Genomic DNA, 22,273 nt, shown 5'->3' on the forward strand with positions numbered 1-22,273 from the left:
AATTGTCGTCTGCTCTCGTCCCTGCTGTTTTCAGTCATTATGACACAGTGCACTGGACTGATATTAGTGAAGAATGATGGAGTTTTGAAATAACATTCGACAAAATTGCGTTAGCGTTTGAGAAATGATTAAATGAACAGCGGTGTTGGTAGCAGACTCAGACTTTTGGACTCCGATGTATGACTGAATCTCATTATTACATTCAGTGATGTATAGATATCTTCAGAATAAACCGTACGTAAACACAGGAAGAGATGCAAGCGTTCAAATTACAAATCTGTATCGTTTTATAGTGTTCCTAATTTACAGCTTACAGCTTCGTATAATGCTAATTTTACACGTAAAAAAATCTCAATTCACTACATTTATGAGTCACTCGTGCAATGTTTAATGAATTTGTTCCCTATTTACTGCACAGCACACTATATTATTACCCATAATGCACCATAAATCCTTTATGCAACCTGTACACAGTATTTCCGCACTAAAGTAACACAACGCTCAACGATATTTTTAATGTGAAATTTACTTCGTTAAGCCCTCAGCATGCTTAACGTTTCTGCAAAGACAAAACCACTTTTGCAAATTGTACTTGTGAAGCTTGTGTACTCTTTGCGGTTTCGCAAATTTAAAATTATTTCTGTATCTATTTAAAATTAAAATATGAATTACTAAGTAATAAAATTTAATATAATGTTAAGATATTAATAAAAATATAAACATATAACAATTTTTTAAAAATTAGCAGATCCGCCAAAGTACAAAAAAACTAATATAAAAAATATATAATTCTAAAAATGTACTGTATATATGTATATGTTATTATATTATAAAGAAAATTATAATCTTCAGAAGTATAAAAATATAAAAATCTAATAAAAAATATATTTAAATCTATCACTCACTTTATGTATTGATTGCTTTTATTGTTTATGTTTATATCAAATAAAAATATACATACTAAACATGTGAATAAAATATAATTTAAAAATAGAAATAAAAAGATAAATATATTAAAAATTAGCAGAAGATAATGAAAATTTATTTTATTTTATTTACTGTTTGCTTTTAATGTTTCAATTATATCAAATAAAAATATATAGTAAATATATGAATAAAATATAATTTAAAAATAGAAATAAAAATATAAATATATTAAAAAGTTATAGAATTTTTTTTGCAGATCTGCAGGTGTATAGAAATATCTAAGAATATATAAAATATCGAATAAAAATATATATTTATATATAAAATGTTATGGAAAGTAGCAGATGATAAAGATGATAATGATCATTTCTGCAGAAGAACAAAAAAATACATCTTATAGTGCAGAAAATATTGAACATAGAATAATTTTTATGTCATATTATGAAAATAAGACAAATCTTGATCTTAAACTTGGTCTGTTGTGGTGATGATTGATACAGGAATAGCTCAGTACAGTGTATTATGAAGTGAAGAAGATATTCTGGATCTCCTTCCTTCCTCCTTATCTGTAATTGTATATACAAACCTTATTCGTATGGTCTCTTTTATACATTTACGCCATGACAAAGCCTCACGTCGAGAGCAATTAGGACATAATGAAATAAAGAGATGTAAAATGAAGGATGTGAGCTCGCTTCTTAAGTCAGTGCAGATGCACCGCATGCTCAGAGTCATTAAGTGGATATTAATAGCGTGACTTTGCCCAGAGCAACACAAGAGAACACACCACGCTGACAGACGTTCACCTTCACCGTCGCTGCAGAGGAAAAAAAAAAAAATCCCATTTCCTATTCCCCCGGAATGATATCGGCAAATTTACGGCGCTGCCCGGTGTCTTGGGCCTGATAGTGGCTGAAAAAAACGGGAATGTGTACAGTTTCCATCGCACTCGCTGTCAATCTGCTGTATTAAAGAAGATCAGTTTTCCTTCAGGGAGCTTCTTCAGCTCTTCACAATATAATAGCGAGTTCATATTAAAGCTCAAATGCTCCGATAAATGCACAGTATGATAACCGTCACCTAATATGACCATTTTTTACGCCGTATCTGCTTACAAACAGGACGACGTTATGTAGTTTCACGTAGGAATGCAGTTTTCTACCATTTCTCACCTGAGGTTTTTATCTAGAATGGTAAAATGTGCAGTATTACTAAAAATATTTTAGTTTCTCTTATCACGGTACGCCTTCGTACCGATATATCGTCACTGTATACGACACAAATGTATTTAAAGCTATGTACTGTACGTATACATGTATACACCTACATGCTTTAAAGCTGTTCGTTGAACAGAAAATCTTCTATAACAGCAGCTCTGACAGTAGCGCAGGTTTATAATAACGCGCTCGTATTAATACGTTATCGTTTCTATAGTAACAGCCGATTCACAGCGAATTGTGCGGTGGACGCTGCACTGATAATAAACAGATTCAAATAATAATATTTATGGAAGGAGTCTCCACTGTCAGAGCTTTTTAAAAGTCAGAGCTAAAGCTGTAAATTTTAGTTTTCCGACATCTTCAGGACAGGAGTTTACACTTTGTAGTTTCTCGTTTCTGTTTTTTTGTCTTATTAATTTCACGAGAAAGAAAAAAAAGAAGAGGCTGGTGAGGGAACGACTGTTTAAAGCTGCTGTAACGTAAGCGAGAAACAGGAACCAACTCATTTCACCAAAGTTCCACACCATTAAACGTAACTATAAATGGATAAAAAGTATGATGTGTTGTTCTATAATGAATAAAGATTGTAACCGTTGGTAAGTTGCTGTGGTGTAAGAGGAATAAAACACTTGAGGACGTGCTGTTAGAGGAAAATAATCAGTATTTTACAGTAACAGCGCAACACTGATGTACTAATAGAGAATAACTGAATACTTTCTAAAGTTCAAAATCGTAATCCAGAAAAAGATTTAAAATAAAATTATTATGATACTTTATCTCATTCAGCAGAACATTATATTTATTTACTCAAAGCCATTCTCTAGCTTAGCTTGGCTAGTTTCTGATGTTTGTAGCAAAGAGAAGGCTAATAACACAGTAAGCTAAGGCTAGCTAGTACATAACACACTCTGTCTGACAGATCACGTTACATTTGCTAGCTAAATCGAACAAAAATCTTGTCATGTGAACAAAATTATTATGATGGGGTACTGTATATCATTTGATTTTCAACTAGAAAATATGATTTTTGATTTCTAGACAATTTCTAGAAAGGCAACTACACGACAAACTCATAATTCACGTGAGAACACAGTTGCTAGGTAAGCATAAGCTAGCTAAAAACAGATGCTAATCATTTACAGAGATAGGATTTAGCTATTAAGTCTTTAATACAGACAAAGCGACAGCACAAGTGACACAAAGAACATCAAGAACATCAACGTTTTCCTCAGACGTGTCGTTAAATTGTTAGGAAAAGACTTTGTGCGACTCACTATGAGCACACTTAGCGCTGCTCGCTAATCAGACTTTGATGAAAAGTGTAAACTTCTGTTGCTGTAACAGACACATCTTGTTTGAACTCAGCTTTTATTTTATTTATGTATCTTGTAGGAATGAAATATGAGGATGTCTTGTTATTCAGCTTTGTTATGCTCGTGCATATTTTCACGCTACTCTAATTTTAGCGGCGTATACCTGTTCCCAGATTGTTTATCATGACTGCGTGTTTATTCCGGGGTGAATGGCTGTGTGTGTGACGGCGGCGTCGCCTACATGTTGTTCTGCTAATACACACAATCGGAGGCTCAGATACGGCATCTGCTCGCGCTGTCACTCAAACCGGCTCTCCCTCGCCTCGTTCCACCTGGTGACACGCTCTTTTTTTTCCCTCGTAATGTCATGTTTCAAATCACGCAATATAAATATTTATAGAGCGGTGACAGTGAATTGAATAAGTCACAGACTCGTGCAGACTTCAGCTGCTGTTATTCTCACACGTCAAACTCTGCGCCGAAAAAGTGGTTTTACAGCCAGACGGCTTCCTTACGTCGATATGTGAATGTATACGTCTATAGAATGCGTGGTTATGAATGATGTAGAGCAGACTGTATAGTTACACGTGTACGTAATCACATTCGTCAGTTTTAATATCAGATGCATTTAGACAGACATGAGGCTACTCACTGTGTGGATCCTGAAATTTGAGACAAACGTTCTATCTAGCTGATCTTAATACATAGTCAGAAATCGAAAGATAAGTAACACAAACAAATAGAAACATTTAAATCGTTACAAAAGCAAACATTAAAGCTGCAATTAGTAATGTTTAGCGCCCTCTGCTGCCTGCCAGGTGAACAGTGGTTCAGTGTGGCGTAATAAAAACATTAAGACGTCTTATCCTTGCCCCTTAAGCGACTCATGAAACTTTGCCTGCTTTATGATTTGCTGTTTAGGAAAACAGGGATGTTTTAAATGGGGGGCGGAGCCTATTTCTGGGCTGGAAAAATGTAAACAGATGTTTGAAATGAACAAAACTCTCAAAAATCCACTGCATGGCAAAATTGCAAATCAGTTTTTCTAAGGTTTCCTTAAAAATTGTACAAATAATAACGGTCTAGGAACACTTTTAAAAATTACAATCTGCACCTTTAATAAGTAAATAATTAAAGATTAAGAATCTGAAATGTCCCACTCTGTGCTGAAGTGGAGTTACTGTCACCATCCTGAGGTTGATTAGTTTCCTATAACAGCATGCCCCCAAGTGTTTTATTCCTCTTACACCACAGCAACTTACCAATGATTACCACTGGAGACTTCTTCCATAAATGTTTATTAAATAAACATCTCCTTACAAAAAAAACTACGATTATTTTCTTAAAAATCTGTTTATGTCAAGTAGGAAAAAATGGATGCAGTAGTTTAACCATGAGGAATTAATTATAACAAAACGTGATGCAACATTAACTTCATTTAATTTCATTTAAATGCAGAGCAGTTCAGTATTCTTATTGTGCTTATGATGCAAAAAAAAAAAAAAAAAAAAAACACATTAGCAAAGGCGTTGTCGGTTTCTATGTGACTTATTTGACAGAAGTTCTTGGAGGGGAAAAAAGTAGTAAAAATAAATTAATCGAAACAGCTCCCACAGTCTCTCGAGTCGATTCTGTGTGTGTGTGTGTGTGTGTGTGTGTGTGTGTTAGATATTTCCCGGGTCATGTCGAGCATTGCTCAGGTTTTATATGGATATTATTGACCTTCCTGTGTAGTGTAGAGGTGATGTATGGAGGCAGGAAATGAAGGATGGCTTCATAAATAATCGGGTAGCAATGGAGGACTTCTTCCTCTGACAGACGGCCATGTCACTTTTCTACATGAAACACAACGGAGTATTTATGCGTTGTCAGATGCGTTTATGACGTCCTGCATATGTACAGTGAGAGACGTACGTTATGGTTATCTCCATACGCACGCTATAAGCTGTGTGTGTGTAATGATATACGGGTACGATGCTGGAAATCATCGCAAGATTATTAGATAATAAAACAAGAATTGGGCTAAAGTCTATATGACTATAAATCCTCATATATATATATATATATATATATATACACACACACTAAAAGGAATATGTATGGAAAACATTTTAACATACAGTACTGTGCAAAAGTCTTGGCACCCTATTTTTTTAGTACAAACTTTGTTATAGATGTTTATTTTCTGACTTCTACATTATTGATTCAGTACAAAAACATTTTAGATTCCAGACATTAGTTTTCCAGCACAAAATGAAACGTTACAGAAAAATGTTTGTATGTCAGTAAAGAAAGCAGCAGATTCCATAAGAGACACTTTTCAGATAAAAACATAATGAAGGCTGCTGGGTTTCGCTGCAGAAATAAGAAGCGAGTCGACAGTCAAAGTCTCCAGAAGAACTGTGGCTGCTTCTGCAAGATGCTCAGTAACACTTCCAGCTCATTTCCTTATAAAACTGCACACACTGCACCTCAGATACTGCTTTATTTTTTAAAAGCGAAGAATCGTCACATTAAATACTGACTGTGTTTCATTTATTACTGTTTACTGCTCTTTATAGGATTTTTTTAAATGTAGATACATTTAATTTCATTATTTTTGAAGGCATCTTTGCTCTACGGCGTTTCTTTGCATGTGCCTAAGACTTTTGCACAGAACTGTATATATATATAGTCAAATATAGCTATAGTGACGCTGGACTGGAGCTGGCAGTCGGTCATTAGCATGCCTGCTGTGTTCATCACCAAATTCTCAGGTGAAGATTTCTTTCTTCATTAATAAACATAAGAGAAGGGAGCGCGCTAACCTTTTCATAAGGGATTATGGAACGGGGAAAGTAAAAAAAATAAAAACAAAACAAAACATCTGCCCATGTGTCAAAAAAATCATTTCATATTCCGAAGATGTTTGGCAATAAAGGCCTCCGTCTCATCACGGGAATAATAAACAGTCGGTTATGAGTTTGTCACCGAGCAGATTTTTGTTGTTTGTTGTTGTTGTTGATTACTTTAATGAAACTACGTTCCTTCTTAGCTGTTTTCTAAACCAAAAACAACCATCACACAGGAAATAAGTATGAAAATAGCAGCATGGGCATAAAGTAAATTGAATAAATATAAAAATATTTGTTGATATGTTGATCATATTGTTAGCATGGCATCGTCACTAGCTCAGTAGCTAGCGCATGCTGTTAATCCTGTTTAACGTTTACTGCATGAGGATTTTAGAAACGTTTGGGGGAAAGAATATGGAGGATACGTTTTTTTTTTTATTCGTTTTTTCCCGTTCTTTCATTCTTTAATTTTTTATTTTTTCAAATCCGACTGCTATTCTCCCACCTCAGAGAACATTAAGTTACATTTTATAGACAATTAAAGCCACTCCTATGAGAAAGAGAGAGAGAGAAAGAAAAGGAAAAGAGAATAAAATGAAAAAACAAATGCAATGTTTTAAATAACAAGAATACAGAACGCACCCTCCTTCTCCGGAGGACAATATTCGGTCTTTATTAGCAATATATATATAAAATTACATTTTTATAGACTGTTAAAGCCACTACTAAGAGAAGGAGAGAAAAGAATGATATGGAAAGAAAAGGAAGTGGAAAAAAAAGAAGAAAAGTAGAATAAAAAAAAAAAAAAAAACTAAAAAAATGCTGATTAAAATGCTGTCCATTGGGAACAGGTCCTGATATATGGTCTTTTATTTATTTAATTATTTATTTATTTATTTATTTATTTAACAAAAATTAGAAAACCATGAAAAGGAAATGCTGGTTAAACTGCATTCTGCTGAGAACAGATATGTTTTTACATGGTTCATGTCTGTAATATGTTAATTTGGACACTGAACACAAGCTAGCTACTCAGTGACGCTAACAATTTAGCTAGCTAAGTGTTTTACACAGACATTAGGCCTATAAAAGCACACTGAAAAACAGCAGAAAACAACACAGAATTATCGGGAACTTCAACATTTACCTCAGACATGTTGATTTTAAAACGTTTCAATACAGCTAGAATTACACTTACACTACAGTTACACTTAGCATCAGTCGCTAACCCAATGTTCATGGATCCTGTTACATTAAGAAACGTCAACACTGTGTCAGCACTCGTGAACTTTTTGTTTGAAAACTGTTTGAAAATTTCTAGCTACCAACTCACGAATATCAGAGCAGTGGCTTCATGGGGAACCGTGTACAAAGCTAATCGTCGCCTGGCTTACGTAGTTAGCTCGAAGGAGTTCTTTTCTTTAAAAAAAGAGCCTTTTTCTAGGTTTAAAGTCATTTAAGCAGCTTGGGTGAACAATGTTTTTAATATTATATTGTACAAAATGATTATAGTATTGATGTCAGTATAGACAACGTACGCTAATCGCTAAGTGAAACTGCCACATCGCTCCAGCTAGCTTCCAGCAGAAAAGACTACTGCTAACATGTGTTCAGATCATTTTAGACATTTTGTAAGATGTTCCGTACAGACATCGGATTATTCTTGTAAACACGCTTGTTGTAAGTTTGCCGAGTTACACGTGCGCTTTTCCTGGGTATAGAGTACGCTCAGTTATTAGTTTATTACTACTTTTTTACACTAATTTAATTTGGACCCTAACATTTACACCCACTCTTGCTGCCTGAGTATGCGCATATATCTCCTTTCAGTGGATTTTCTAAACAAGGTGTTTACATGCAACAAATTTCCGATTAAATCAAGCGTATTCCAGGGCTGGGAATCGGAATTTGGGGAATCAGAATATTGTCTTAACTTGAATCGGGCAATCGGATTGTGGCGTTTACACGCGTGACTCAGTACTAATTAGATTACAATTAGATTATCGCCAAATTCTGATTAATATCAGAATATTGATGTGCATGTAAACGCAGTCAGTGAGTCGTGGTTTGTGCAGTCGGGTTCTCTCTGTGGTAAACAGCACCACCTGCTGTCTGTCATATTAAAGCACAGAGATATAAATACAGATTATTGCTTTAATCTATTATTATCATTATTATTATTATTATTATTATTAAATACTAAATCATCAAAACTGCAAAAGGAAATTGAATTATAATAAAACAAACTAGGGCATTTAAATCAAAATCTAAAGCTTAAACCAAATCTCAGAATCTCTACCTCTGAAATTAATAATAATAATAATAATAATACTGATAATAATAATAACAATAACAGTAATAATAATAATGAAGAATTCTACAACTTTCAATTAGTTTCTAACACAAAAAACTCGCACTAATATTGAAAATAAAATAAAAATATTTTTAAAAAGTACTTTATATAATATAAAAGAATAAAATATATATTTATTAAATAAAAAGAAAATAAAGTCCATTAAACGACTCTAAAAATATTAAACGACTCTAAAAATATTAAGCTAATATAAAGTAGCAGAACTACATTAAAACTGAATTTCATATGAAAACTGAAAATATTGAAAATAAAAAATGAAATAGTTAAGAATCCAAAGCCCAGTTTCATTATTTTTCCCAATATGTTTTCATATATGTTCATATTAACACGTGTGTATTGGGGTTTTATAGTAATATAGAATGTAGCCTCGAATTAAACTTACAGCAGTGCTTCAGAGATTCAGTGATTCAATAATTCCGTGCTTCATTGATGCAGTGATTCAGTGATTCAGTAATTCAGTGATGCACTGATTCAGAGATTCAGTGATGCAGTGATTCAATAATGCTCTTATTCAGAGATTCAGTGATTCAGTGATTCAGTAATTCAGAGATTTAGTGATGCAGTGATTCAGAGATTCAGTGATTCAGTGATTCAGTAATTGAGAGATTTAGTGATGCAGTGATTCAGAGATTCAGTGATTCAGTGACGCAGTGATTCAATAATGCACTTATTCAGAGATTCAGTGATTCAGTGATTCAGTAATTCAGAGATTTAGTGATTCATTTATTCAGTGATTCAATGATTCAGTGATTCAATGTTTCAGTGATTCAGTGATTCAGTGATTGAGTAATGGGAAACTATTGGAATATTGTTCAAAATGGACTTGACAGCATGAAAAAAAAAAAAAAAAAAAAAAAAAAACCTATTTTTATGCAGTCAGGGTGTCTTGGAGGTAAACAGCGCCACCTGCAGCCTGTCGTGTTGAAGCACAAGCCGAAATTCATTGAAATGCGTATAATAATAGACCACAGATATTGTTTGTGCTTCAGAATCTATCATGTGCATCTTTCTGATAAAAATATGAATAATGAGTTAATCTTCAGTGTTATAAATAGCAAGATTTTGGAATGCAAATATACAGGGAAAACATGCATTATGTATTAAATTAATTATATTCTTCTGTAGTATACTAATTGATTTATTAATTAGGAAATTAATATTAAATTATTCGTTTGCTCATATTTTGTAGGAATTGTTTTTATTATTTTGACTACTGCTTTGCCACGTAAGAATACGTAAGCATTATGCTGCGTTCGAGGCGAAGTCGCACCTTGTAATTCTCCACCTACAACTGATAAAAACCACCGAGAACGCCCTTTAACTTTAACTCATTAACTTGGAGTAATCTTCTCAGCTAGCAGTTCCTTCCCCCGTTTTATGGAGTGACGTCAAATCAACATGGCCGCTCCCGCTGTGTACAGTGTAAAGTCACACTTCTCTACGTTTAAAAGAGTTTAGAGCAGTCCTGGATTTAGATCAGTTCATAAACACACACACTACTCGGTTAAATCTGTAACACTGACCGTAATAATCACTGTTTTGAGAAGCTAATCATCAACATTAGGGTTGTCACTAATGTTAGCTGGCTAGCTAGTTGCTAAGCTACTTGCTATTGTGGGCTGTTGTTGCTTTGCTGTAATTTCAGTCCAAAATGTTGCATGAATGTTTGAAGGTCACTAAAGGTTTGAAGGTTTGAACAGAACAGAACCAGGAGCCACTCAGGACTGTAACCATAAAAGTGCACTTAAAGTAGCTTAAAGTAGCTTTTCAGCAGTTTAGTTTTCCTTTTTTTCCCCACTTTTTCGTACGTGGAACGTCCCATAGTGCGAAATGACGTTATTGCAACTTGCAAATTAATGATTACAAGGTACCAGGCAGGAACGCAGCGTTATTTCAGAGTCGACTCACTTCACCAGATCTCCATCATCCTCCTCAAATGCCGCACCGCCACACTGAGTCCACCAGAGGGCGCCATCTTCACACAGCTCATTTCACCACACACCTGGCCGAGCTGAGAAAACATCACATCTCAGATCAGCTCCCTAAATTTATTGAACTCATGGAAAGAAATGTGAAAATCATTTAAATTGTGATGTAACAGAAACTGTCAGTCATCCAGTTAAACAAAAGTGTCAAATGTTTGTTTGGATGGTAAAAAGAGAATCCTAAACATTAGGAATTTATCCATAAAATCAAATGAGTTCATATTTACTGGCTCTATTCTTTTATTTTAATACATATTTTCATCATGTGTAGTGATTTCCATAGATAAATTTAGTTGATTTTATCCATTTACTGCTACGCTCCATGTTAACGCTTTCTGTAATCTTCATTTTTTCTATGCAAAGGTATGTAAACATTTTGGCCATGAACAAAATTCTACATAAATAATCACTAGCTTTCTTTTTCTTTTATTCAGAACAACGTTTATAGCATAAACGCTAGTTTCAAATATGTAGTAAAATAAATAAATAAAATAGTAGATAAACAAGGTAAATAAACACTACTGTACTAGTATTAGCCAGCTAGCTAATTAGCTTTACTAACCTACTGTACATCAAGGGAGAAGCTAACTACCAAGTTAGCCAACTTTAGGCTAATTGGCTAATTTAGCCAACATTAGTTTTATTGTGGAATTACAATCAGTAGCTAAGTACAATAGTAAGCTAGCTAACTTCACTATCCTAGTTCACTAGCCAGCTAATGTTACGTAAAGTTAAAGGAGAAGTACTTTTCCATAAGACTAAATTCTTTGTAAAGCACATAAGAAAAAGAAATTATATAAATTTAAAAAAAAAATTATTAAAACAATAGCCTTGTGAAACTTGATCATGTTACAACACTACCTTTCTTCAATTCAACTAAACAAAGTGCTTAGCATAAACGCAGGTAAACAAAACAGTTCTGTATTACTATTCACCAGCTAACAGATTATCTTAGCTAACCTGAACACCAGCTCCGGAGCAATAGCTAAAAAATAGCTAGCATTAGGCTTTTATTGTGTGTATTCGAAACCAGCAAGTCAAATTTTATAGTCAAGTAGCTAACTTCAGTGGTAAGCTAGCTAACTTTCTGCTAGCTAACCATATGATAGGATTATGCTAATTGGTAAGCGGATTTGATTTAAAAATAAAAACCCTGATTTGTACTCATCATTAAAAAAAAATGTGTGTGTGTGTGTGTGTGTGTGTGTGTGATGTGAACAAAATGGTGGCCTGTGTTCAGACTAACTAAGTCATAGTTTTGAGTAAGAGTCATCAGTAGCTATGTTGGTGCTGCCTGTTATCTATGACAAGCCCCGCCCCCTTTCTGTTCGCCAAATACACTCGATCGTGCAATTCTTTTTTACCATATTAAAAGTAAAATCCACCCTGAACAACTTGCGAATCGATATTTACAAATATTTTCTGACATTAAATAGCTTTCAAGATTTATTTGATAATAAGCATTAGTTTATTAGTTAGTTTAATAAAGTTATTACGTGACTCTTCGTGCAATTAAATTCCTTCCACTGAAATCTGCGAAACCTTTTAATGTAATTAGTGTTTTTCAGTGATGTGCAATTAAAGACACGAGAAGAGCTAATCATTTATCATGATTACATCCCTAAGCTAATTATGCTAATTATAATAACAATGAGTGCATTGTTTAAAAATTGATCCGGGTTGCCAGATTGGTCTCAACAAGCCAAGACACTGTGTAGAAACAACAAATTTGTTCAAAATTTTTTAGATAAATTGTGTATATAACATGTCTACTCTTAAATTTTAGTAGAAAAAAGCAACTTTATTTAAAAAAAAAGGCTTTTAGCTCCGCCCATTTCCCAATCACATCATGTCTTATATCCCTAAAAGCTTTATTTCCTGATATATATTCAGTTTATGTGTCATTATGATATAAATGTCAATTTCCTTTATAAATTTTATAAATCACACTAACTAGAGCGCAAACATTGTGTATTTTTTTTAAAACGTTTTCCTCAGAATCAATTTTTGCTATATTCAGAACTATGAATCTCATTTTCTAGATAACCCAGATTCATTAAATTGTACATGTTTATACATTTCCTTAACTGGAAGATTATTAGAAAGTAATTTCTCAAAATGTTGGATTTTTGTTGGATTTAGGTTAGATTTTAAGCTGAAAATTGGCATAAAATATGTTTGTTTGTGCATTTGGTTTTGTTATCATACTTGGCAACCCTGTTTTAAAATCCATCAGTTCGAAACATAAACAAACAAACATATGAATCAAATAATAATTATTCAGGGAAAATTACATATCTGGCAACCCAGGATTCTGAGTAACAGTAATGTACAACCACAAGGTGGCGTTTTTTGACTCTCCCTCATTAATATACTCATTTATTCAGTCACCGAGTTCTTTTATTTCGACGTATTTATCATTTTTTCGTTTATTCGAACCAAAATTTCTCACAAATTTTTATTTATTTTGTCGTTTGTTTGTTTTTTTCGACGTCGTCGTCCTGAGGAAAAAAAAAAAAAAAAGCACGCGCTCGTGACAACATTGGGCTAAAGGCTGTCTCGCGCTGGTCGTGGGCGGAGACTTCCAGCGCTGAGCGCCAATCACGTCGCGGCTCGAGCCTTTTCTCCCGCTCGGCTCTGACCAATCAGAAGCGGCGCAGTCCTCGCGCCTGTATATAAACCAGAGGGAGCACAGCGTGGGGCTCAGAGGATGAGCGCAGCAGCAGCCGCGGTCTGATCTCTCAGTCTCTCTCTTTTTTTTTTTTTCCTCCTCTTTCCCTGTCTTTCTCTGTCTCAGAGCTGGAGCTGATATTGTGCTTGTTTTAACTCTCACTGCTGCACAGGTATGAACTTTATTTCACCCTGAAAATCTTATTTTTTTAAATGCATTTTTAAGAGCATGTTTATTGTGTGCACCTTTAATTTTATTCATTTTTGTTCCTACTCTGCATCTATGTGTTACATGTACTATGTCTTTTTTCAAACCAGAATTTAAATAATACTATTATTGATGTTTTTAATTTAAACCTGGTGATGTTTTTAGAAGCCATGCAGGATGCATGTGATGTTTCTTCAGTCTTATTAGAAATAAGGACCCACAGAAATAGGAACCTTAAGACACCTTTTGTTTTTTTAAGGGTCCTTGTTCCTACCTTCCTGATTTCAGACCTACCTGCTTCCTGAAGTGTCCATCCTAACCCTAGTGTATCTGGATGTAGAGCTGATTAGTCTCCATTTTTGTTTAAAAAAAAAATGTAGCACAGTTTACAGTTGCCTCCTTCAAAACATTTTAATTAACTCCTTAGTAATTAATTAATTACTAAGGTGTAAATCTGAGTCCTTCAGGTTCAGTTTTCCTTTGTGCATTTAATCCTCGTGTTATTGGGATGATTTTACAGTTAAAACCGTGAATCTGTAGCATATTGGATGCCTTTACTGACTAAATGCGTCATCTATCAATAGCTTGTTCTTCTATTATCTACTGCGGTGATTTTTCTATCACACAATCTACATTATAGTTTTGTTATGCTTCTCGAAAGCACTATCCAAGAATATATGACACTTTTCCAAAAATGAAGCTCATTGATGAAGATCTTTGTTTTCTTAAGGTTCTTCAGGAGCAAAAATATTGGCACTGAGTATGGAGATGTGTCCCTGATTAATGATGCGTCTAATGTCGAGCTGTAATGTTTCTTGTCCTCCTACGATTATTTCCTTTATTCCCATCATCACGTCTTCACTCGTGCACGTTGTGATGTAACACTTCACCGGCGCCGTCACCATGACGACAAGCCGCTGGAGGTGTTTGCACAACGTTGCGAAAGTGTTTTGCAGGGAAAAATCTCCTCCACATGCATCGAGGCTGCAACAGCAGCCTGGATCTGATTAGCTGTGACTGTGACGGTTGCGTACATTTCCTCGTCCCCGTGTAGTGGGCGTCGTGGGGGTTTCTATGTCGCACAGAGCTCTCACGGTGCTTCTATCCTCCTGTCCTGTGCGCTCTGTTTGTCCAGGTGCTTTACAGTAATAAACATGGCGACGTCGGCCAGCTCGCAGCTCAGCAAGGTGGTGAAGCGACAGTACATGGAGCTTCCGCAAGGGGACAAAGTGCAGGTCATGTACGTCTGGATCGACGGCACGGGGGAGGGACTGCGCTGCAAGACCAGGACGCTCGACTGCGAGCCGAAGAGCATCGAGGGTAAAGCAACACATGGTTATAAATCTATATTACACAGTATTAAACAATTGTAGTTACACAGTACTAACAAGCCGACTATTAGACTCTTCAATCTCGACCTTTAACCTTCACCTACTTCAACTCTGATTGGATTATAACTCACTTTTCTGAATAAATTGGTTCGTATCAGTCCAGTGTCTCAACCCGGTCCTCGAACCTCCTTCCTGTGTATGTTTTGATAAAAGAAAAGGGTACTAAATTCCAATTCCTTGTTGCCTACCCTTAATCATACACCTGTTGTACCTTTATTAGAGTCTTTTATCTAGAAACGTGAATGTGGTGTATCTTCAATTAGCTTTTAAACGTAAATTGGTTCTTGGTAATTATGCATCTTAAATTGTCATCTTAAAGGTACTCTGTGTCCATATTTTCAGGCAAAAGATGCATACTAAAGACCTAAAAATGTATGCTTAATGGTTTGAGATGTTTATAAAGTTTGGTGTGTTTATTTCTGAGAGTGTAATACACCTACCTGTTTGGTTAAAAAGTCCCAAGTTGTATTAATAGTTGGGAAAATGGAGAAAACTGAAGTGGATAAGGATTCTGGAGGATTTTATTCCCAAGCTGTGTCCATGTTACTGTTTCATTTTAGTGTAAAACATACACTCGATGTAAAAACGGTAATCTGTGTGTGTATAGTGTAGGGTAGATCTAAGGTACATAATTGGAAAGTAAAAGGGTTCAACCGCACTGACGAAGAATGTACCGTTTATCCTGAGCGTGTACCAACACACCTGAGCCAATGGCGTCTTGGCTGCTGAATGGATCCTGTGTTAAGAGCGAGCAGAAAACCAAGAATGTCGGCAAACAGGATTGGGGAAAACATGCTGCCTGTGTATTAAAGCGCAATCGACTAAATCGTTTTAAAAATCATTTGTCAACCAGATCTTCCTGAGTGGAACTTTGATGGTTCCAGCACCTACCAGTCGGAGGGTTCCAACAGCGACATGTATCTCATCCCCTCGGCCATGTTCAGAGATCCGTTCCGCAAAGACCCCAACAAGCTGGTCCTGTGTGAAGTTCTGAAATACAACCGCAAACCTGCCGGTAAATAAGAGCTTTTTTTTTTTTTTAATGACAATGCTTACGAGTCACGCTAGAGTAAAGGTAAAGGTTCTAGTCATGTTCTTGTCATGTTCTCCACCCAGAAACCAACCATCGCATGACGTGTAAGAAGGTCATGCAGATGGTGGAGGAGCAGACCCCGTGGTTTGGCATGGAGCAGGAGTACACCATCCTGGGAACAGACGGTCACCCGTTCGGCTGGCCTTCCAACGGCTTCCCCGGTCCTCAGGGTACGAATTCACCATCTACGTTTACGCGTTTGTCTTCACGCCAACATTGTTGTTGGAGATAGTGGAGGTGGTGGTGACGGTGTTTTATCGGTTCCTTTTTTTCAGGACCTTACTACTGTGGAGTCGGAGCAGACAAAGCGTACGGCAGGGATATCGTCGAAGCCCACTACAGAGCGTGTCTGTACGCCGGCGTGAATATCTGCGGCACGAACGCCGAAGTCATGCCAGCTCAGGTACGCCAGGGTTAATTCAGATTGCGACTCGGGTTCTGTAGCTCTGCCGAGTCGCACGGGAACCTGGATAGTACGATCATTCTCAAATATTGGGTTCTGATGTATTTTAAGTTAGGTATGACTTAAGCCTTGCATTGTTATGAAGGTATTTATTTAAGGCGAGGAGCCAAAAATGATCACAGTACTTGTGGATTGGATGTTAAAATACTTTACCACAAGTTACTGTGCGTAATCACTGTTGGAAAAATTCTGACGCCTGTAATACTACTATTCAAAATTATATTGGAATTATGACGGAATTCCCACTTCCTGCTCAGCCGTATTTCTTAGCGGAATTACAGTATGCAGTGTCGTCAGGAGTCTTGCTGCAGATTTTCCATAAAGCTGCTTTGACTTTGTTTTTTTTTTTAATTAAGTTTCTCGCTCTGCTCTACAGTGGGAGTTCCAGGTGGGGCCGTGCGAGGGCATCAACATGGGAGATCACCTGTGGGTGGCTCGTTTCATCCTGCACAGAGTGTGTGAAGACTTCGGCGTCGTCGCCTCGTTCGACCCCAAACCCATCCCGGGGAACTGGAACGGTGCGGGCTGTCACACCAACTTCAGCACTAAGGAGATGCGGGAAGAAGGCGGCCTCAAGTAAGTGCAAATCTCTAAAGCTTACTACTTAAATTTGTAAAACGTCCGGATACGCGACAGAGCGAGACGGAATGATGACTGAAGTATGTCTTAATGTTTAATCGTTAGCGATTGTCTTGTTTAGTCGTAAAACAATCGGGATGTGTTTTGGTTCATAGTTGTGCTTCGTGTAACCACTTTTAACTAGTGGCACACCCCCTGAACAGATGAGATGTCTGTTTTGAGCTTGGAGAGTAAACACGCTTCTCTGTCCATTTCGCCTTTAAATTATTTTCACTGTCAACTATTTAACGTGAAAACTCTCTCCTTTCTAAGGTAACGTCTCACCTGTAGCTAGTGTCTGGTCTCATGAGCTGCCTTTAGCTAAATATTTTGCATAAAAGCATCTGATACCAAGGACAGCTTTATTTTGTATGTTTTATTTTGTATGTTTATTGGCTCTGCTACAGATCATTCCTAATCTGAGTATTTTTGCCAAATTTTATAGTTGGAGGACCTTAAGATAAAGTTTGCTTGGTAGGTTAAATAGCGACGGTTGAATTGATAAACAAGATGGCTAAGTAGAATTTATCGCTCTTTTCTTTCTTTTTTTTTTTTTTTTTAATCAGATGCATTGAGGAATGTATTGAGAAACTGGCGAAGAGACACAACTACCACATCCGTGCCTACGACCCTAAAGGAGGTCTGGACAACGCTCGCCGCCTGACAGGCCGCCACGAGACCTCCAACATCCACGAGTTCTCCGCCGGCGTCGCCAATCGCGGCGCCAGCATCCGCATCCCTCGCGCCGTGGGCCAGGAGAAGAAGGGATACTTCGAAGACCGTCGCCCGAGCGCTAACTGCGACCCGTACGCCGTCACCGAAGCCCTCATACGCACGTGTCTGCTCAGCGAAGACGGAGACGAACCCGTGGACTATTAGATGTTTTTAAATCTCACTTCTCTCCCTGTCGTCTCCAGGACTGAACTCCATTCCTCTCATCCCTTAAAGCGGCCACCACGAGGCCAAATTTAGTACTGTATTCTTTTGTTTTTCTTTTATTTCCGTCTCGTTAGAATGTGTCTAACCATGCATCATAGCGGTTTTTAAAAGAAGTTGGCTGGTCAACTTAACATTTTAGGATTAAACTTGACGTTAACCGGGGACGTGATCTTGCGGCGCATATCTGACCCTTCTGTGTCTTTTGGTTTCCTTCTTTTTTTTTTTTTTTTTTTTTTTTTTTTGATTGGCACGTCTCTACTCTTCTCTTCTTTCCATGATACTTGCCATTAAACCCACCCTGCCTTCCCCCTACTCCTCAATCTCCAATCCAAGACGTTCCTCTTCACGATGATGATTAAAAAGGACTAAAAATGAGTTGAGACCGACGGACTACAGCTGCTCAGGCTGCGCAATACATTTCATTTCAACAGTAGCTAGCTCGTGTACGTGAGCCGACGTAACGTTTCAACTGTGTAATGTTTTATTGTTACTAACTAAATTGGTGTTGGATGACAACATTATCTGTTTTTGTACTGGTTCAGGTTGTACGGTACACTCTCGACTCTCCTGATCTGTCATGCCACTTGTTTAAAAAAAAAAAAAAAAAAAAAAAAAAAAAAAAAACAGCGAGAGAGAATTTGTGACCGAAGAAAGCTTTTGATGGTTTGTGTGGGTTTTGGGTAAAATCCTGACGTTTGCTGAACCTGATTGTGTTTGGTTTTTTTTTTTTTTTTAAGACTCTTTAAAAAAATATATTATTTTTACCACGAACCTCTTGACTTGTGTGTTTTCTCCCTCATGACCCTGTGTGCTTGGATGAAAAAGCTAGTCACAGCAGTAGCTGTGATTATAAGCTGATCTTAAAAGCATAATAATCCAAATTTATTGTCGCAGTAAAGTCTAGCTTTAGATTTTGATTAAATTGGACTTATGTTTAACAATTTTTCCCTCCTTTTTTTGTGAATGAATACAACTTTACCACAAGTGTGTGTGTGTGTGTGTGTGTGTGTGTGTGTGTGTGTTAAATAGTGTACTTTTTAAAATGTCTTACGTTACCATCACCGTGTTTTTACATTAAGGAGCTAGTGAGCTGGCCATTAAATTAGCTACCTGATTTTGAAACAAGCTAGCTGTCACTAGTGAATGTTAGCTAAACCTACATATCTAACTAACTACTAAAATGACTACATAAAAAAAAAGACATTAAATAAAAAAAGCTGGCTAGAATTAGAGCACTGGAGCATATTTGATCCACTTAAATAGCTAGCATCTTAAAATATCCAAGCTAGCTAGTTTTACGCTGAGGAGTTACCATTGGATTAGCTGAACATGAACAGCTAGTAGCATTGTGGTTGGCTATTATAAAATGAGTATAAGATATTAAACTAGTATTACGTTAACAGGTGACCTAATACGTAGCATACGTAGCTACGAAGATATGTAGCATAACGTCATCCTCAAGGTCTGTTCAAATATTACGAAGCTAAGAAACATCAGAGGAAAAGATGATGCTGTCAGCCATCTTGGCTTTGTAAATTAAACCTGATCAAGGTTCATTGTTTAAAAACACAATAGTGTTAAATCCATTTGATTTTGAGACGATTTTATCTTTGAGTAGATAAAAAGAAAAAGCGCTAATGGATGGTAATTCCAGAAAAAGTTCCAGTATCAGCCATTTAGCAAATGTACATATATATATATATATATGTGCGCTCTGGGGTCATTGACGGTGGAGTGAAGTAATCTTTTAGACATGCAATAATCCTGAACTACAAACAGTCTACTGCTCGACCTACAACGGCTAATCACACGTCTGAGCTTAGCATGCACCGAGCGCATGATGACAGCATGCGTGGGATTGGCTTAGCTCACGATAAACTCACGCAACCTCAATCTTAAAAACCCCGTCATAAACCACAGATCAAAGTGCATCTGATGAGCAACGACGGCCGCAAACAGCTTTCGTGACAGAAAAAAGCCATAAAAGCTTGACCAGAGTGATTCTGCTAGACGATATTGATTAGCGCGGTGATTGATCAGCTTCGGGGGATTAAGATAAGAGGACAAAGATCAACGCTGTGAAAGATTCAGCAAGTTTAAACCTTTAACCAAAATGATGGCGTCACTGGAACTTTACTACACTGTAGGTGTTTAAAAGCAGGGCAGGAAAATATTTCGCTAATTGTGCTACTTTGTTAATCTACTCACGCATTATTTTAGGAGATTATTCAATAAACTCTTACTCTTAATTTCCAAAATAGACTTTTTTTTTTACACCTTACGTTTTCATTTTGACCTTCGAAGTAAACGTTTTGAGAAATCTCACAAGATATTTCTTTTTTTTTCTTAGTAAGATGTCTTCTGCTGGAGTTACAGATTCCTACAGGATGAAGCATCTCTTTAGCCTTCCCTGTAAAAAGCGAAGTATCGGCTTTTAAAACTTGCTATCGGAGATAAAGAAGTGTGTTAAGTTAAATTAAGGTTTGGTAAATTAGCATTTTAAGTTTTGTGATTTAGCTAGCTAAATTAGCTAGATGTAGCTCTATATCAGTTTGTTAAATTAGCTAGCTAGTTAAGTTTTGTACGTCAGTTTGATAAACTAGCAAGCTAGTTTTGTAAAGTTTTGTAAATTAGCTTGTCAAATTAGCTAGCTAGTTAAGCTTTAGGGTTTTTGTTGTTGTTGTCGTTGTTGTTGTTAATGTGCCTTAGCATTCATTCTAAAAGAGTTATTAAAGATAAATTTTAGCTTTGTCTAGATTTGAGTTAGCAGAATAATTTCCTTAGTAAACTAGCGAGTCCTGGAGGATGAACAAACTTGCTATTTGTTCTTTACATCAGTTAAAAGGATTTACATTTTACTCTTGAATACTTGAGTATGTTTACACGTAGAAACTTTTTGACTTTTTCACTTAAGTACAAATCCTCCTGGCAAATCAGGAGAGTCGAGAGTCGAGTGTGTATCGTACAACCTGTACCAGTACAAAAGCAGACACCATGTTGTCATTCAACACCTAATTAGCGAGTAACAATAAAACATTAAACAGTCGAAACATTATGTCGACTCACGTATACAAGCTAGCTACTGTTGTTTTTTTTTTGTTTTTTTTTAAATGTATTGTTTTTTTGTTTGGTTTTAATTAAGAATTGTGCAGCTTTTTTTTATTAAGTATTGCGCAGCTTTTTGTTTTGTATTGTTATTTTTTATAAAGAATTGCGCAGCTTTAGCAGCTCTAGATCTTTAGGCAAAGGTCATAGTTATGAGAAATAAATTCAGAAAGCTACACAGTAAATTATAAGTGAGACTAAGAAAACGTAGGTCAAATAAATGGAAAAGGAGAGAAGTTCTGAAGAACTGGAGATATTTTGTGATTGATTGCTCATCTTAATAAAACGTACTTTTGTATTATTTATTTGAGAGACGTTTTTATATACGTACACCAAGGAGTTAAAATGGAGAGGGGCTGAAGGGAGTAGAGCTAAGCTAATAATAGTAATAATAATAATAATAATAATAATAGTAATAATAATAATAATAATACATTTTAAAAAAACAAGAAGAAGACAGTGAAGAAGACAAACTGAAAAGTTCTGCCCATGCAAGAGAGTTAAATTAGACGCCTAGGATTAAAAAACATAAAGTGAACATGCAGAGTTTCTCCACCTGCTAAATCCCAAATAAACCCTGCAAACAACTGAGCAAGAACACAATCGCAGCACATTTCTGAGCAGTTGAGGGTTTAAGGTCATCACCCAAAGGGCCGACAGCTGCTCTCTAGCCGTCATTAGCTGTATCCTCGCTAGCCCAAGCTAGCCCAGTGTGTCTTTAGTCTAGCAGCTGGAAGCTAATCCATCCCAAAACCTTTTCCATAAACACATACTTAAAACTTTACTTCCTTTAAAGAGCATGATTACAATAAACGTTTTGTAAAATGGCGCCGATTTCCGAAGATTTTGAGTGACGTCCATTTCTCTGTGACGTCTCGGAAACAAGAACTAGTTTATTTATTGTTTATTTTTTTGACTAAACTGTTCCTTTAAGGTTTTGCCCCAAAATCATGGATAAGTGTTGAATAATTTTAAGCTGATCTGCTGATTTTAATCAACCGGAGCTACAAGCAGAACGTATATCTGATGTTTTTAACGCTACGTTACGTTTATCAGCAGCCTAAAAAAGGCATTTAAAAAATAAAAAATTGAGCTGTGTGTGAGAAACATGTCCAGCTGATTGACCTACAAAT

The 22,273-nt window shown here is 36.2% G+C and overlaps 2 protein-coding genes across 4 annotated transcripts in view; one reads left to right on the plus strand and one right to left on the minus strand.

Annotated features, from left to right (window-relative positions):
- LOC128317139 (myb-like protein I) overlaps positions 1-22,273 on the minus strand; it is a 53,932-nt gene that overhangs the window by 8,783 nt on the left and 22,876 nt on the right. For all 3 annotated transcript variants that reach the window (XR_008300657.1, XM_053227581.1, XM_053227580.1), the window contains exon 2: positions 10,577-10,679. The gene's annotated coding sequence lies outside the window, so the exon portion shown is untranslated. The remainder of the gene's footprint in view (positions 1-10,576; positions 10,680-22,273) is intronic.
- glula (glutamate-ammonia ligase (glutamine synthase) a) lies at positions 13,344-18,806 on the plus strand. Its single transcript, XM_026946175.3, has 7 exons — positions 13,344-13,496; positions 14,667-14,851; positions 15,776-15,937; positions 16,039-16,185; positions 16,291-16,418; positions 16,855-17,054; positions 17,663-18,806. Exons 2-7 carry the CDS (start codon positions 14,686-14,688, stop codon positions 17,973-17,975), a joined length of 1,116 nt encoding a protein of 371 aa, XP_026801976.1. The 5' UTR covers positions 13,344-13,496; positions 14,667-14,685; the 3' UTR covers positions 17,976-18,806.

Source organism: Pangasianodon hypophthalmus, chromosome 21 (genome assembly GCF_027358585.1).
Source record: "Pangasianodon hypophthalmus isolate fPanHyp1 chromosome 21, fPanHyp1.pri, whole genome shotgun sequence".
Taxonomy (NCBI): Eukaryota; Metazoa; Chordata; class Actinopteri; order Siluriformes; family Pangasiidae; genus Pangasianodon; species Pangasianodon hypophthalmus.

Bases quoted from the DNA above. Each gene is read 5' to 3' on its own strand.
- glula (XM_026946175.3), top strand. From the start codon at position 14,686: ATGGCGACGTCGGCCAGCTCGCAGCTCAGCAAGGTGGTGAAGCGACAG. The intron at 16,186-16,290 runs GTACGAATTCAC...CCTTTTTTTCAG, and splicing joins CGGCTTCCCCGGTCCTCAGG to GACCTTACTACTGTGGAGTC. The intron at 17,055-17,662 runs GTAAGTGCAAAT...TTTTTTAATCAG, and splicing joins CGGGAAGAAGGCGGCCTCAA to ATGCATTGAGGAATGTATTG.